This window comes from Nematostella vectensis, chromosome 15 (assembly GCF_932526225.1).
Source record: "Nematostella vectensis chromosome 15, jaNemVect1.1, whole genome shotgun sequence".
In the NCBI taxonomy this organism is placed as follows: Eukaryota; Metazoa; Cnidaria; class Anthozoa; order Actiniaria; family Edwardsiidae; genus Nematostella; species Nematostella vectensis.
In genome coordinates, this window is record NC_064048.1 from 983,682 (window position 1) to 999,392 (window position 15,711).

Consider the following 15,711-nt stretch of genomic DNA (forward strand, 5'->3'; position numbering starts at 1 on the left):
CATTGTTTAGCTAACCCAAACAACATCTTAAATCAACTCATTTTTTCAGTCATCTCCCCTTTACCGCCATGCAAATATTATATCTTTTCCAGCCACCACAAAGAAAGAATTGTTGTCGGACATAACTTGTACTTAGTGGATTTTCAAGAGGAACCTATAGAACTTAAAGATTTTCAAACGAAATAATCTGCTATTCGAATGTCCGTGTTTACTTTTATTATTGTTGGTTTTGCGCTGTTATAGAAATCAGCTGTAGAATACAAACAAAGGACCGCTTTTACGGTAACTTGAACGGTAACTTGAACCCTTGGTAACTCAAGACCTTGATAACTCAAACCCTCGGTAACCCAAACCCTTGGTAACTCAAGACCTTGATAACTCAAACCCTCGGTAACCCAAACCCTTGGTAACTCAAGACCTTGATAACTCAAACCCTCGGTAACCCAAACCCTTGGTAACTAAAGACCTTGATAACTCAAACCCTTGGTAACCCAAACCATCGATAACTCAAACCCTCGGTAACTCAAGACCTTGGTGACTCAAACCCTCAGTAACCCAAAGCCTCGGTAACTCAAACCCTTGGTTACCCAAACCCTTGGTAACTCAAACCCTCGGCAACCCAAACCCTTGGCAACTCAAACCCTTGGTAACTTAAACCCTTGGTAACCCAAACCTTCGGTAACCTAAACCCTCGGTAACTTAAACCCTGGGTAACTCAAAGCATTGGTAACCCAAACCCTCTGTAACTCAAACTCTCACTTTTCTGCATCCAGGCTAACTGATAAAGACAAGGACAATTTAAACAAGTTTTATTCACAGCTACAATTTACACTCTTTTGTCTTCAAGTTAATGATGTCCTTCAGCCTCATCCTTTAAAACATGGTGATGACCCTGGAATACAACACAAATACTGTAACTCAATACAAACAAATCCCTCAATACAAAAGAAATAACTCAATCCAAACAAATCCATCAATAAAAACACTTCTAACTCAGTCCAAACAAATCCCTCAATACAACACAAATAACTCAATCCAAACAAATCCATCAATACAACAAAAATAACTCAATCCAAACAAATCCCTCAATACAAAACAAATAACTCAATCCAAACAAATCCATCAATACAACACAAATAACTCAATCCAAACAAATCCCTCAATACAACACTTGTAACTCAATCCAAACAAATCCATCAATACAACACAAATAACTCAATCCAAACAAATCCATCAATACAACACAAATAACTCAATCCAAACAAATCCCTCAATACAAGACTTGTAACTCAATCCAAACAAATCCATCAATACAACACAAATAACTCAATCCAAACAAATCCATCAATACAACACTTGTAACTCAATCCAAACAAATCCATCAATACAACACTTGTAACTCAATCCAAACAAATCCCTCAATACAACACAAATAACTCAATCCAAACAAATCCAATGGATTTCCTGACATTCTCAGTTTTAACTTTGATTTTCTAAATTATTGACCGTCGTTTAGATCAATTTGTTAATGGTAGTGCTAATTGATGTTATTCTTATTTTCATCCACAAAATTGTCTGGTTTTGGACATGCACTCATTTTTTTTTTTCATTGACAATAGATTAGAGATTTCTGTTAACACTTTTTAAAAAAAAAACACCAAAGCAACGGCGAAAGAAATGCATAACAACTATACTTACAATAGCACAAGAATGTGTATAAAAATAAAGTAGAAAATCAGTTGAATATTTAAAATTTTGATGAGCAGTGAGACCAACCAGTAAAGCAGAACGGGGGGGGGGGGGGGGGGGGGTAGTAAGAGAGCACTTCAAATGTAAAAAAAGACTTATGTACAGCAAATCTTGATCCATACATGCTTGCATTTTACCCTTGCATATTTGCATGAGAAGGATTAAGAAATACACGACAGTAGAAAGTTGTGATTAAGTCATAGATGCTTGGGAAGGGGAAGAGTGTACTTCAATTTCACTGGTTTGATGATTTGGAATGTACTCTGAATAATAATATTTTGCAATAGTTTCATGAAAAAAATATGATTAGCAATAAAGGGCTAAAAACCTATTGTTCATCTATAATGAACTATCCAATCTTTCTCAATCAATGGGATTGGAAAGAAAAAGGAGCCAGAGCATAATAAAGTGTCAACTGCTTTTTTAAGAAAATCATTTTCCAATTTAAAAAAAAAGTAAATAATTGGCAATTAGCTTGTCATCTCTACCACAGAGGCCAAGTGGCCTATTCAGAAGGCTCGGTTGAGTGAATGCTCTTATTTGAGTCAGAGGTTGAACTTACCACAACCTCTGGCCAGTCATGTTTCAGTCGCCATAGAATCCAGAACCACATGGAACCACCAAGAAACTTGGACCAGAATGTGTAAATCTTCTTAGGCTGGCTAACTCGCACAGCGCTTAACATCTTGCACCTGAAAACAGACACCACCAGCAATATAAAAAAAAATTATTGAACAACAGGAGATGCACACAGTGGTTTATATGACAATTATCTTGATGTTGTTCAGTTATTCACAAGATAATATCAAGCTAAAGCCTCATCAAAAGGAGATGAGAGTCAATGATGGTTCCACTTTTTCTAGCTCCCACTGGGTTTCCGATCAAACGGTCTTTGAGAGTTGGTGAGAGTGGTCCAAGAATCAGCGTGTGTTTAGGCCTCGCTAAACATTCAAACATGTTTGTCAAACAATGCGTTTGACGTAATTGTTTGTACGTTCAGCCACCAACAAAACACAGCACTAAATTGGCTTCCACAACAGGTCCAGATTTTTGAATGAGATAAAAAAATTTCATCAAACATTTGTGTTGAACGTACATGTTTTATTGTTTAGCCACTCGTCACCCAAAACATTGCGGGTGCTCCATGCCTTTATTCAATAACAACTGGAAATTCCCATGGCGACACAATCATAACAGAAAAAGGGTGCATGCTCATGTTTTATGAAAATGTTTTTGTGTTTAGCCACCTCACAAAACATGATCGCATGAGAGTTCAATTTCAATATTCATGTTTGAATGTTTAGCCAGGCCTTTACACAAGTGTGCACGGCTCACATGTCCTTTAAAAAAAAACAAGCTCATTTTGGAAAAAAATGAACATAAGATTTTAGAGATTGCAATAATTATTTGACTTCAGGATTCATCACTGTAAATGTTAAATTTCACTTTTAGTGAAAACTTTTGACAGAAATACTCTCATCAACTCTCATTCCAGAGATAAAAGGGCGCCAGCAACTCTCGTGTCAAATTTGAACATGTTCAAAGTGAATGAGAGTCAGTGAGACTAGATGAGAGTGTGTGAGAGTGCATGGTCAAACGGTCATGAGAACTCTCATCGACTCTCATCTCCGTTTGATGTACAACTAGTTCGCGAGTGATATTTCAACTCATGGCTTCAATTATATTCCTATTGAAAAAATCCTAAACTAAAACTAAAAATACATAATTGTCCTGAAGTGAAAGCCTCAAGAAACCAATGATCTACGAATTTGATCAAATATTTTAGCCGAAAGAGAAGCGGCCATAACACATTGTTTGTCTTCGAGCAATATTTTTCGGCCGATTATTATCCTAAACAACAGAAAATTCCATTATTTACGTCTAATTATCCCTCACCTGGAAGATAGTTGGGGCCACCTTCTGAGCTGATGGATAATATCTGGATTTTATCTGGACTATTTATGTCTTCGACTTTTCAAAGATGGCGGAGCATCACAACGCACCAGACTCCTGGAGGAGTGAATGTACAGGATACCCGCGTTTTACGAGATTCCTTGATTTCTTTTCGTAAGAATAAATGATGGCATTCAACCTAGGGGGGGGGGGGGGGGGGGGGGGGGGGGGGGGGGGGGGGGAGGGGGAGCACTAAGAAAAACCGTAAGTATAATTAAGGTTGATACGATGGAAATGAAACACACTGCTACTGCAGCCATAATGATAACAATTAAAATGCTTTGCGTTCACGACAGAGATATTATGTTTCACTTTATAAAGGCTTACATCGCCAATGTGTATTAGTAGCTGGAACTCAGCCTAACGCTCAGTATCTCTTGCCAGGCCCTTCTCTGAACACCCCGAAAAAAACATAAAAGGATTTTTTTATGCCTTTGCAGTATTGCCACAGGATAATTATTGTCGGATTTGGCTACATACCAGAGAGATGTAGCTTATACTTTACAGTTTTGTCTGCAAATAGCAAGTGTATTGAGAACCGAAAGTGGACCTTCGTCGTTGTAAGGGAGGGGGTGGGGTGCGTTCGCACCCCCCTGGGTACGGGCCTGCTTGTTGTATTTATTTTGAATTTATGGGTATTTTTTGGCTTCTGGGGTACTTCTCACGACCGATACAGGCCGGTTGAGGGGTCAATTGGTTAAAACACGAAAATGAGTAGCAAAAAGATAACCCAATAACTTTTAACGTAGTTTTACCATGCAACTAATTTATTTTGACTGCTACCACAAATAATTCCATTCTAGATTTCTTCTGGAACTCAGATAACTTGAAGACCCGAGTTATAAGGATTTAACTATATAAGGTTTTTTTTTATCGAGAATTCGAATCTAAGTATAAATTACTGAAATGGTCCCTAGGTTAATAAAGGTTAATTCGAGATAGAAACCACTCAACAGCGGCGTTGCCAAGATTTTTAACACGAGAGGGCCCAAAAGGCATTTTCGCCTGTAATTTAGATAATGTCTCATAAATTCACTGTATTTTTGGCTGCTTGAAGGGGGAGCCGGCCCCCTCCCCTGGCTATACCCCTGCTCAAAAAGAAAATCACCCTTTTAAAAGTGTTTTTATTCCTGTCTATTTCTAATGGTTCATTTTATCGTGTCGCGTCTCCGTTCCTTCGCGCCGATTGTATCGCATAGCTAAAAAAATCCACTTGAAGATTAGGTGAGTCCCCAGATGCCTTTAGAGACGACCAGTCGACGGGAAAGGGGCAGCTCATTTGTCATTTCAGCAAATTAAACATGAAGTCAATATTGTACTTCACCAAGAGAGCATAAGATAAGAGAGGGACACTTTGGTATTACCCGCGCGCCATGTTGCGTCCGAATCCGGCTATTTTTAGTAACCACCACCCCACCACTGCGCGTGAAGATTTGCTCCTCTTATTTTTTCCTACTCCCCCGCGGGTTGCGTGTTGTTGTTTTGCCAACTCGATAGGAATGAAAAGAGATCATGTAAAATAACTCGGAACAAGAAAAAAGGTTTAACTTAAGTTACCAAGATTGGCAAATATACTCACAGAAAGCTAAATCCCTGAATAGTTTGACTGTTTTGTTTGTCTGAGCGGCGAAGTCAAATTTGAAAGAAAAAACCGACGAGAGATAAAATGGCTGTGATACTGCGTTTGATTCAAATCCCGACACCAGCTTGTATAATAACAAAATAATAATATAACATATAATAATAACAACATCATAGAAATAAAGTAATATCTCCCTCTTTATTTCCTCACTTTTACAAAAGCTCAGATACTTCAGCTTGCTGGATTTGATCATCACAAAAATGCATTCCCTCGCTACAAGGATAACTTTTATGAAATGTATTTTTTCTTGGATTCCTTCTCAATTAACAGGAATACTCACAAAAATCAATATTATATCTAATTTCTAACTTACAGATTTCGTTTGACCATTAGGAAGATAATGAATGTTGAGAAACCAGGAAGAAGCAGCAAGTTAGAGCAAAATCGGTGATTGAAGCACGAGGTTTTCCGCTCTTGATTTTGAATGAAGTCTCGTTTTGGAAATCTTGCAATCCTCGAAGTACTACATCCCCTTAATAAACCGCAAGTGCCTGTATCCTTGATGCTAGAATGAAATTTTCGATGGTATTTGTGCAAATAGGGTGGTTTTTTTTCGGTCTAAAGTCACAAAACAGCGGCAAACAACAAGATGTAAATGCCAAAGCGCGGGGGTAGGGTGAGTAAACATCATCACGCACAGTGGTGGGGTGGTGGTTACTAAAAATAGCCGGATTCGGACGCGACATGGCGCGCGGGTAATACCAAAGTGTCCCTTATCTTATGCTCTCTTGACTTCACTCGTCATCTAGTTGCCTATCTTTTTTCTTAGGAAAAAAATGTTTCGGCAAGAAGACATGTTCTTGATGTGTTCCAAGGCATGCCTTCTAGGGAAAGCAAATACCCTAAATGTAAAAACATATTGTTTTAGAATAGCACATATTGCCCATCTAGACACGAAAAATACTTCGATGGGCTTTCCTCTTTTTTCTATACCTCCCCTCTTGTGTGAAACATGTATCCCATTAAATGAAATCAGTAAAAAGACAGAAGAATGTTTTAGCGATTTTATTATACTTGGATATAGTGGGCATCTGAGATCCCAAATACCCACAAACGTGAAAAACTCTAATTTTGAGATATAATCTAAAGCCCCCTTCAATAATCTCACTGTTTTCGAGGAAACAATATAGCTTATCAAACCGATAATGATAGTTCTGATATGTACCGAGTGTTTTGAAATGCTTGGAATCCACTCCCTCTACCCACCCCTATGAAAAATAAAAACAAAAAACGGACGAAATTTCAGATTTTTTTTGTGCGTAGTAGATGCAGTTGAATGTGTCAGAAATCTACACTTCATGTAGGAAAGTCATTTTAATCGTGAGAAACATTTAATTGTTCCCTGAGGGGGGCAGGGGCCACGAGTCTTGTGTTGTCCATTGGATAAAGGCCGCATAGATCAACAGTATAAAAATGTGTGGGAGAGTTTTTTCCTATTAACAGCACATCGCCGTTATCAACATGACCTCGAAGGAACCCACCTCTGAGAACTAATTCAAAACAACGTAGAAATAACATTTGCACCGATATAGCTGCAATCACTTAGAAACAGAAATTGAAAAGACGCAAGAATACACTTGGAGTGAGAGACGATGAATACCACGCCAAATTCTTCAGCGGTTTTGAATGAGCCTCACTCGTCAAGCGTCGGTGTTTTGGTGTCCGTTTTTCTGTTATATGGTTTGATCGCTGGGGTTGGGATATGCGGTAACGTGCTAGTATTGAAGTTTATCCTACGCCAACACAAACTGAGAGTCAGTGAGTATTTGATTCTCAACCTGACGGCCACAGACATGGGTGCGTGTATAGTCAGCATTCCACTGGACCTCATCGAGCGCGCTACAAAGAGGTTCCTATTTGGAGAGCTCCTTTGCAATATCATCTACCCCCTACAGACTATCTTGATGTCCGTGTCGGTAATGACTTTATTGGGGATGAGTATGGAGAGATATCGGTTAATTGTCACACCGTTTCGACAACACTTTGGTCCCCGTACAGTTCTTGGTGTAGTAGTCTTTGTTTGGGTTTTGTCCATCGCTATAGTACTCCCATATATGTTGGTTCTTCGCCTAAGGGGGGACTACTGCGTGGAGGAATGGCCTGCTGACTGGTATCGCAAAACCTTCACTCTTGGCGTCTTCGTGTTGCTTTATTTTGTTCCGTTAGTGATCATGAGTGTATCTTACGTGAAAATCATAAGTTGTCTTAATGAAGATTCTAGATCTCAAATTAACGAGTGTATGCTTGATTGTGCGGACCGTTCGCGCGCAAAGCGTGAAATGGCGGCCGCAAGGATCCGGCGGAATGTTCAGATCGTGACGGTTTTCATGGCAGCAGGAATAGCATTTGCTGCTTGTATGCTTCCGACTCACATTTGCTGGCTATGGCACGACTTTGGCTCTGGGTCAACAAACCGGTACTTCACTAATATTGTAACTTTTACAAACGTTTTAATGTACAGTAATAGCGCGATAGATCCATTTATTTTCGGTTCAATCAAACTAAGGCGGCTATGCTTGGATGTCATATGCGGCCGAGTGTGCTTTGTGAACGTTGAAGAACAGCCGATAGTAATTCTACGCACACGGCTATTTAGTATTGGCCAGTTGGTCAGTATTGGTCAATTGAGGCCTTACGGAGGATTCTCCGAGGAGGAAGAAGTCATCACCGAGAGAGTCACATGTCTTTAGGCAAGTGCTAGCTCTGCTGAGCGTCCTCGCCTCCTACCATACCGTACCCTTGGGTTTCTGTGATGGTCGATGTTTCATTTTTGATGATAGAATGGATGTCAAAACATTTTAAAAGCATTTTTGTCTTTTTTTTAGCAAGTAAGCTACTACATTTTATCAACTCCATTTTATAGTGTGACGCACGCTACCGTGTTCCATGCTAGCAGAGGCCTTTTTTCTCTGTATTTCGCTGGGCTGGCTTTGGCGAGGAAAAGAGTATCTTTTCCACGCGAACGCCAGCCAAGCGAAATACAGAGAAAGGAGGCCTCTGCTAGCATGGAAGCTACCGTGGCCACTAATACATGGTTGTAGCGATAGCAACTCTGTCTTGTAGCATAGAAACAACGCATAACAACGCTCAGAAACAACGCATAACACTCGATTTATCTGTATAATGAATATCTTATTGCCCTCGTTGGGCATGTATAAAGCTTAATAAAAATCATTTTTTCTATCGATGAAAGTTTTCTTTTGTCAGCCGTATATAGTATTCAACAAATAGGTTTCACTGAATTACCCTTATAAATAACAATTATTAATTGTTTTTTAAGCTATTCATTTGCTGTATTGTTGTTTTCGCAGTTAAAAATCTCCGATGATTTTTTTAAATTGTGAAACAGTGTGTCTATTGGAAGTTTCTTTGAGGATGTGATAGATAATTTAGAGCGGATGGCCTATAATTAGCGCGGATTCTAATAGATTCTTTTGTCTTTTAACGGTTGAGGTTTCCGTCGGACCTCCGGGAGTGGTGATAAAAAATTCTAAGCAAATTTCATGAAATTTTAGAGTTAATTAAAATGTAATTAATTTCCACATGCTTGAAACAAGAGTTTTAAAGAAATTGGCCCTGTTGACTCAAAATGGCGAGTGAACCACACAGGCCCAGAACGAAGCGAATTAGTTTTTGTGGGTATCCTGTGTTCGCTCGTGTCGTGTCGTGCCGGTAGAATAATTGCACATGATCCCCCCCCCCCCCCCCCCCCCACTCTCCTCCTTCGGGAAATCCTATATCAAGAATGTTAAATTCTAAAAACGGTTAAGTTAAACTTTCAGTCGCAGCTTACACGGAGGATTTATATTTTTTACATGTTTTTAATTAGCAAAGGACGACGAAAGCTGATCGATCATTTCCTCTACTGCGTCGCGAGCGAACACTTCACAGGCTACCCAAATTGAACTTTCGTTTCTCAACGATACCGTCCCTATTTTATGCAGGGAAGCACTTTCCCACGGACGTAGATCCCCTCCACGCAGATAGAGGCGAAAACGACCGGGTCTGAGACTAGGAGCTCACCTCTACGGTTACAATTAAGTTAAATGCTATGTTGTTGAGATGTGGGCACTTTTTGTGTGCTGTTTACGTGTTTCGAAGCCTTGTTGGAAGCTCGCTCGCTGACACGGATTTCCGTGTCACGTCATACAAAGCAATATAAGAAACTCTTTTTTCTTATGTATGCCACGGCACGAAAGCCATTTGTAGTCGCATGTAAGTGACGCATATAATGATGATCTCGGTATAAATTAACATTTTGGTGTAAATCAACATTTTTGACACCGACGCGATAACGTAAAATTGAATAAATGAGGAATAGCCTCCATTCAGTGATTCATTGATAATGATATAAAGAAAAGTACATCGCTTTTCGTTTATTCAATCGATTTTTTCATACTTCTGGGTATATATACAAATATTGACACCTTGCAATATACGTCGGGTTCCTTAGTGTAGTGGTTATCACGTCTGCTTTACACGCAGAAGGTCCTGGGTTCGAGCCCCAGAGGAACCATTTAGCCTTTTTTTTTCTTCTACAAAACTGATATTTTTTTCTCAGGAAACTTATTTCTTTGTGCTTCACTTTAAAGTGCAGAAGTGAATAGCAGAGAAGTCAGTTTCGAGGAAAACTTTGACATTGATTGCTGATTAGCTACGCGCTTTCCTGTTATCATTTTCGCGTGATCGCCTCTGTTCGCATGCATGCTGCACTACAGACAATACCAACTGTTTTGGCGTACCACATACAACTCTAACCCTAAGGTAACAAGTTGTAAAGATTTATTTCACCGCTTCCACCACGCAGACCACCAAGAGAAGGGTCTACAATATGTTTTTCTGGATGTGTGATTAAGCGATAAATCGGGATACGATAATTCGTAGAACGCGGGATTCGGGATAAAAATGTCGCACGGGGCGAAGGATAGATTAGCGTGACCGGGGTAACGGGGTTTGCTGCTTCGCAAAAGAAAAAAAAAAACAGAGCTTGGGCTTGCTTCCTTTTTTATGATATAAGTAATGCTCGTATAAAAAGTTTGAGTTGTTTCTATCAGTAAATTATTGTGTAGTGATTCAATCGTGGGCTTCAAACTCGCTTTGAGCATACTTTCATAAAAAATAATAAAGGAAGGCTCAAACACGATGTTTCAAGCTCTTTTGTGTGATTCTTTACGATAAATATGTTTTAGGTTAACATACTATAGACAACGCCATACATTCTTTAATCAAACTACTGATAGCAGTCTTGGGTTGCCTGTGATCTCAGAGGGGGGGGGGGGGGGGGGGAGCGAGGGCAATTTGTTGATCAACAAGCAAATTTCGGACATCTAGATCCATTCCAAACACCCTCACTTGATCATCGCAACCCAAGTGAGAATAAGTAGGCAAAGGGGGCGGGCGGAAGTGTGGAAGGTGGTGGACATACAAATAGTCATGTACAATGTCAATTTTCAGGTTTATTTACTTATTATTACAGCAGTGCAAGTGTCGCGCATGTCTACGACACTTTTCCCAATGTAACATCAAACGTAACGTAGTCCTTGTCGCAGTATCTAGAATAGAAATAGCGAGAAACCTCTCAGTACCTGTTTTACATTTGACCAGTCGCTTAGTGATAAGAATCGGAGCCCAGATATTGGAATTCCCAAACACCCTGCCAAATTCTGGTTCTTGTCCAAAATTCAAAAAGACAAGTCAAATGTCAACTCCTTTTACGATTAACAAAGCCTAACCCTAACCCGAACCACAGCCTAGTAATATACAAAATCGGAACTTCTTGATTATGTTTTCGCTTCCACGTTTAGTAAAACCTAATATGAATGATCTCCTTTCATATACTAACTAGAATGAAAACAAATATAATCTTACCACATCACAAGTCTACACCGAAGTTCTACTCCAGGCTTTCCAGGGTTGCTGAGGGTTAAATATAAAAAGCTTTAATATGTGAAAAAGTTTCAGAGTAGTTGATAGTTATCTTTTTAAAAGTCACTCTGGTTCAACCGGTATAATCAAGTAATACCTGTTTGTTTGGATCAGCGTCACGACCGGGGATTCGTTTATTACCATACGGTATCCCTGTGGTGGTCAATGTCGTGGGAGGTTCTGGGGGCTGGTGACTCCAGCGCGCAGCCCTCCCCACGGGACGGGGGTTAGGTGGCGGTGGCGATGTTGGCGTGGTTGCCGAGCTGAACTCGTTCACCTCTGGGTACAGTCTTCGAGTGCTGTTCAAGAGCTTGACTCGGGGACCCTGTGGTGGAACAGAAATTTAAAGTTTGGCTCAAAGCATAACCCTAGCCATAACCACCTAACCCTGTTCCCCAACAACCTATCATCTCTTGGTCAGTAAACTCTAGTCTATGTAAGCTTAAATGATCCCTTGGCCAGTAAACTTCGGGTGAATTCTAAGGGCTTTCGCTTTCTTTTGGAGACAACATGGTACTTAAATTAGGTAATTCGTGCTTCAAAAAAGTACCTTGGGTAGCCCAATGTCTGCGTAGTCTTTCTCCGACATCAGCATCAGGGCGTCAAGGTCGATCTCATTTTTCTGGATACAAAGATGACACCATTATCAGCACACATACACATCACACATGAAATGTTATCCCTACGCATCATCATCTATTTAAAATAAGTAATAGTGTAATAAGGTAAGAAAAGGAAATCCCCAGGATTGCAGGAATGAGGCTCTGGTTAAAGGACAAAAACAAGTCTCTTTCAAACTGACATGACACTTACCTGAAACAGACTCAGATGGCTGCCGAGGGAGAGGCGTTCTAGAAAGCTCTGTAGAGTGTCTCCAGGATTCACACCGAATTGCTCTGATTCAGGGACTGGAACCGAGTCGCCATTACCAACCAGCTGAGACGAGGGAGCCTGGTGACCAGGAGCAGTGGACCATCCGCCAGAAACCGCGCGCTCTAACAAACAAAACATCTTCATTAGCACAAATTATTGTTTGTTCCTGTCACTCTCCAAGTCATCATAATGCCCGTCCTCTTAGGTAAGAAATTCAAATAACATATTATTCAGTCTTCATGAAGCAATAGCTACAAAGTCTGCCCTAGCTTTCATACAACTGCATTTCTCATATTGAACATACAATGCATTCTACCTCCTATGAGAGATACTTGATGGAATATGCGTGAGACATCAGCTGCTTGTTAAAGGACACCATCACAAGCAACATGACAATAAAAAGAGTGCGGGAATGCTGACACTTAGTAAAGATAAGCCTCGCTAGTAGGCTATTGTAAAATGTCAGTTGTAAATGCAAACGGCGGTCGACAAATGGCAGTTTTACAACCGAAAGGACCCTTGTATCCCAAAATATTTGCTCCAAATTTAGAAAAACATAAATAAAACATACAAACTGCCATGTAATTAATATTATGGATCTGACATCATTCATCTTTACAAATAATTACTACCCAAAAGCACCTTTCGCCATTTGGCAATTGCCTTTCCCCATTTGCGAAGACAACGTTTTTTGAAATAGGTATATACTAGTGGGTACCCGTGAAACTTTTACGTTTATAATTCATTAAAGACATTAGAGCCACTATTTAAAAAAGACCGGTTACACCATAATCATATAAATTCGATGTGAAAAGCAGAAAACATCCCCCAATGTTTTGCCAAAATTTGAAGCATAGGATATTTTATCATATTGGAAATAAACCAATATAACATGATTGCTCCCAGTATATATCACAAATCAAATGCATCGAACGTCTACATACAACCTGATCGATCACAGAAATTTTATATGGTACGCTGAAAAACTACGCCCCAAAAATATATATACATATTTTGAGTTTTCTAGTTCCTCCTTTTCTCCGTGAGAGATGGCACACACTTTTTCCTTAGCGCATCAGATATAAGATTACCTGGGGCATACGAGTAGCTCCACACTCCTGGAGGCGGGGCGCCGTCTGATAAATACATTGAAAGAGTTAACAGGCAACAAACTCTTACAATAAAAATATACTAGATTCAAAACGGCCTGACTACCTGATTTCTATACTAGGCTTAGTTCAAACATCCCTACATGCACAAGTGCACCTTACCTCCTCCAATCAGAGGCGATATCCCAGGCATTGAAGGCAGTGGACTTGCCGTGGCCCTACGACACGCCCTCTCTGTACCTATCGGTCTCAGTGAAGGTTTATCCATCGAGTCCACTGTGCTACACTGCGCTAGGGAGCTGCCAATAGGAGAGATGGTGGGAGAGCTTGACGCTGAGGGGGTGGTGGTGGGGACAGGAGAAGCGGACGTGTAGGGAGGTGATGTTGCGCTGGTCTCATGCGGCAACGGGGTAAACAATGCCCCAGGGGTTGTAATGAAGAGTGGTTGCGAGACAGGGTCATTATTGGTTGAGGGCTTCGGCATGTCAGGGTTAAACGAGCTGGGGTGAGAGATGTTGTTCCAGATGCTAGGACTCAGGGTTTGGCTAACATGGGACAACAGGTTACTGAAGGCTGTTGGCAAGGAGGAGGTGTTCACTACTGTCGATGCCGGCATTGCCACATTCGGTGCCACAGTGCAGGTCACCATTGCTGATGGTTTGGAGATGACTGGTCCATTTACTACAGGCTTAGCCAGTGCCGTTGGTTGTGAAGGATCCGGTCCACCCTGAGCACCCATAGCCACTGAGGAGTAGCTTAGCGAGCTACTGGGCACACGCTTGGTCTTACTGGTTGTTGACTGGGTAGTCACTACCACTGTCTTGTCCGGGAAGAGCTGTCTCTTAGCAGGAGATATCCTGGGAGTGCTGATAACCATGGTTGTCACCGTGGTAGTTGTGACCAGTTTGCCGGAGATATAGCGCTTGGAAGAAGAAGTTGGGACGCCATTACCCAGGATGTGTTCACTCTTTCCTGGGGACTTCTTCTTTCCCCCACCATGTGCTGTCAACCCCCACTTGGCAGAGCTTGGTATATGAGAAGCAGCATTGACTTTCTCGTGGTTGCTCCCAGAGGTTGTAGTCTTGGCTGTGATGGCAGTGGAACCTGATGAGGGGATGGCTGGGGTTGGCTTTGTCTTGCCGGAGAGCTTGAGGGCTGGGCTAGGTAGTGTTGCAGCACAGGTTTCTCGGATTAGGGGTTTGGCAGAGGAAGTCACTGTGGTCACAGTAGTCATGCTAGTTGCTATTGGGAAGGAGCTGAGGGTGCGTGGTGACAATGGAGTCTTGCGGCGAGGTAGCACATCATTGATGTCACACTCTGGGTCCTTGATCAGTGCGGATATGAGGTGGTGTGCTTGGCGGGTGGCATCTGCAGGGCCCCTAAAATAAGATAAATGGGAATATGTTGCCTGTGATGATGTGAGTCGGAAAATCTGCTTTGCCCATTTGGAAAGGGAAAAGGTGGTTTTCTGTGCATCCTTATTAGTAATAGTTCAGAGGTATAAGCGGATGGGAAAAGGCATGTAGTGTTTTGTGCTTACTTAATAGTAATAATACAGAGGTATAAGCAGATGGGAAAAGGCATGTAGTGTTTTGTGCTTACTTAATAGTAAAAATACAGAGGTATAAGCGGATGGGAAAAGGCATGTAGTGTTTTGTGCTTACTTAATAGTAATAATATAGAGGTATAAGCGGATGGGGAAAGGCATGTAGTGTTTTGTGCTTACTTAATAGTAATAATACAGAGATATAAGCGGATGGGAAAAGGCATGTAGTGTTTTGTGCTTACTTAATAGTAATAATACAGAGGTATAAGCGGATGGGGAAAGGCATGTAGTGTTTTGTGCTTACTTAATAGTAATAATACAGAGATATAAGCGAATAGGGAAAGGCATGTAGTGTTTTGTGCTTACTTAATAGTAATAATACAGAGGTATAAGCGGATGGGAAAAGGCATGTAGTGTTTTGTGCTTACTTAATAGTAATAATACAGAGATATAAGCGGATGGGAAAAGGCATGTAGTGTTTTGTGCTTACTTAATAGTAATAATACAGAGGTATAAGCGGATGGGGAAAGGCATGTAGTGTTTTGTGCTTACTTTATAGTAATAATACAGCTTCCAGTACTCTTCTGACGACTAGTGTCGATGTCAATGTGCGCGCCTGTCGTCTCGCGGATGGCGTTCACGTTGCACCCTGCACGTCCAATGATGCGGCTCACCACCGACGACGAAACAGACATCTTCTTAGATCTGAAAAGTGTAGCAGAAAATGAAGCAATACAACAACTTCTTGGTTTGCGCTTGAGTATTCACTAACGTCCATTGCCAACGACAATTTACTTGTGTATATTCTAGTGTTCTAGTGTTCTGTGTGTATTCTAATGTTCTGTGTATATTCTAGTGTTCTGTGTGTATTCTTAGTGTTCTAGTGTTTTGTGTATTCTTAGTGTTTTGTGTAT

At 40.8% G+C, this 15,711-nt stretch overlaps 2 protein-coding genes, 1 long non-coding RNA gene and 1 other non-coding gene across 6 annotated transcripts in view; 2 read left to right on the top strand and 2 right to left on the bottom strand.

Moving 5' to 3' along the window:
* Positions 1–794: 794 nt before the first annotated feature.
* Positions 795–3,796, bottom strand: LOC5513465. Its single transcript, XR_004296395.2, has 3 exons — positions 3,646–3,796; positions 2,312–2,441; positions 795–892 (listed from the first exon to the last, which is right to left on the bottom strand). It is a non-coding gene; the product is annotated as an uncharacterized LOC5513465 (long non-coding RNA).
* A 2,874-nt stretch (positions 3,797–6,670) lies between these two features.
* LOC5513466 (putative neuropeptide Y receptor type 6) lies at positions 6,671–8,531 on the top strand. The gene has a single exon (XM_001633669.3). It carries the CDS (start codon positions 6,937–6,939, stop codon positions 8,032–8,034), a length of 1,098 nt encoding a protein of 365 aa, XP_001633719.2. The 5' UTR covers positions 6,671–6,936; the 3' UTR covers positions 8,035–8,531.
* Positions 8,532–9,787: 1,256 nt separating this feature from the next.
* On the top strand, positions 9,788–9,860 carry Trnav-uac. The gene has a single exon. It is a non-coding gene; the product is annotated as a tRNA-Val (tRNA).
* Positions 9,861–10,782: 922 nt separating this feature from the next.
* The window catches only part of LOC5513503 (ankyrin repeat domain-containing protein 17), a 33,044-nt gene continuing 28,115 nt past the window's right edge, over positions 10,783–15,711 (bottom strand). For all 3 annotated transcript variants that reach the window (XM_048722586.1, XM_048722587.1, XM_048722585.1), the window contains exons 18-25: positions 15,350–15,502; positions 13,414–14,630; positions 13,234–13,278; positions 12,083–12,264; positions 11,820–11,891; positions 11,367–11,594; positions 11,213–11,260; positions 10,783–10,896 (exon numbers count right to left, since the gene is read on the bottom strand). In XM_048722586.1, coding sequence (XP_048578543.1) covers positions 11,225–11,260; positions 11,367–11,594; positions 11,820–11,891; positions 12,083–12,264; positions 13,234–13,278; positions 13,414–14,630; positions 15,350–15,502 — 1,933 coding nt within the window. In that variant the 3' untranslated portion in view covers positions 10,783–10,896; positions 11,213–11,224. The remainder of the gene's footprint in view (positions 10,897–11,212; positions 11,261–11,366; positions 11,595–11,819; positions 11,892–12,082; positions 12,265–13,233; positions 13,279–13,413; positions 14,631–15,349; positions 15,503–15,711) is intronic.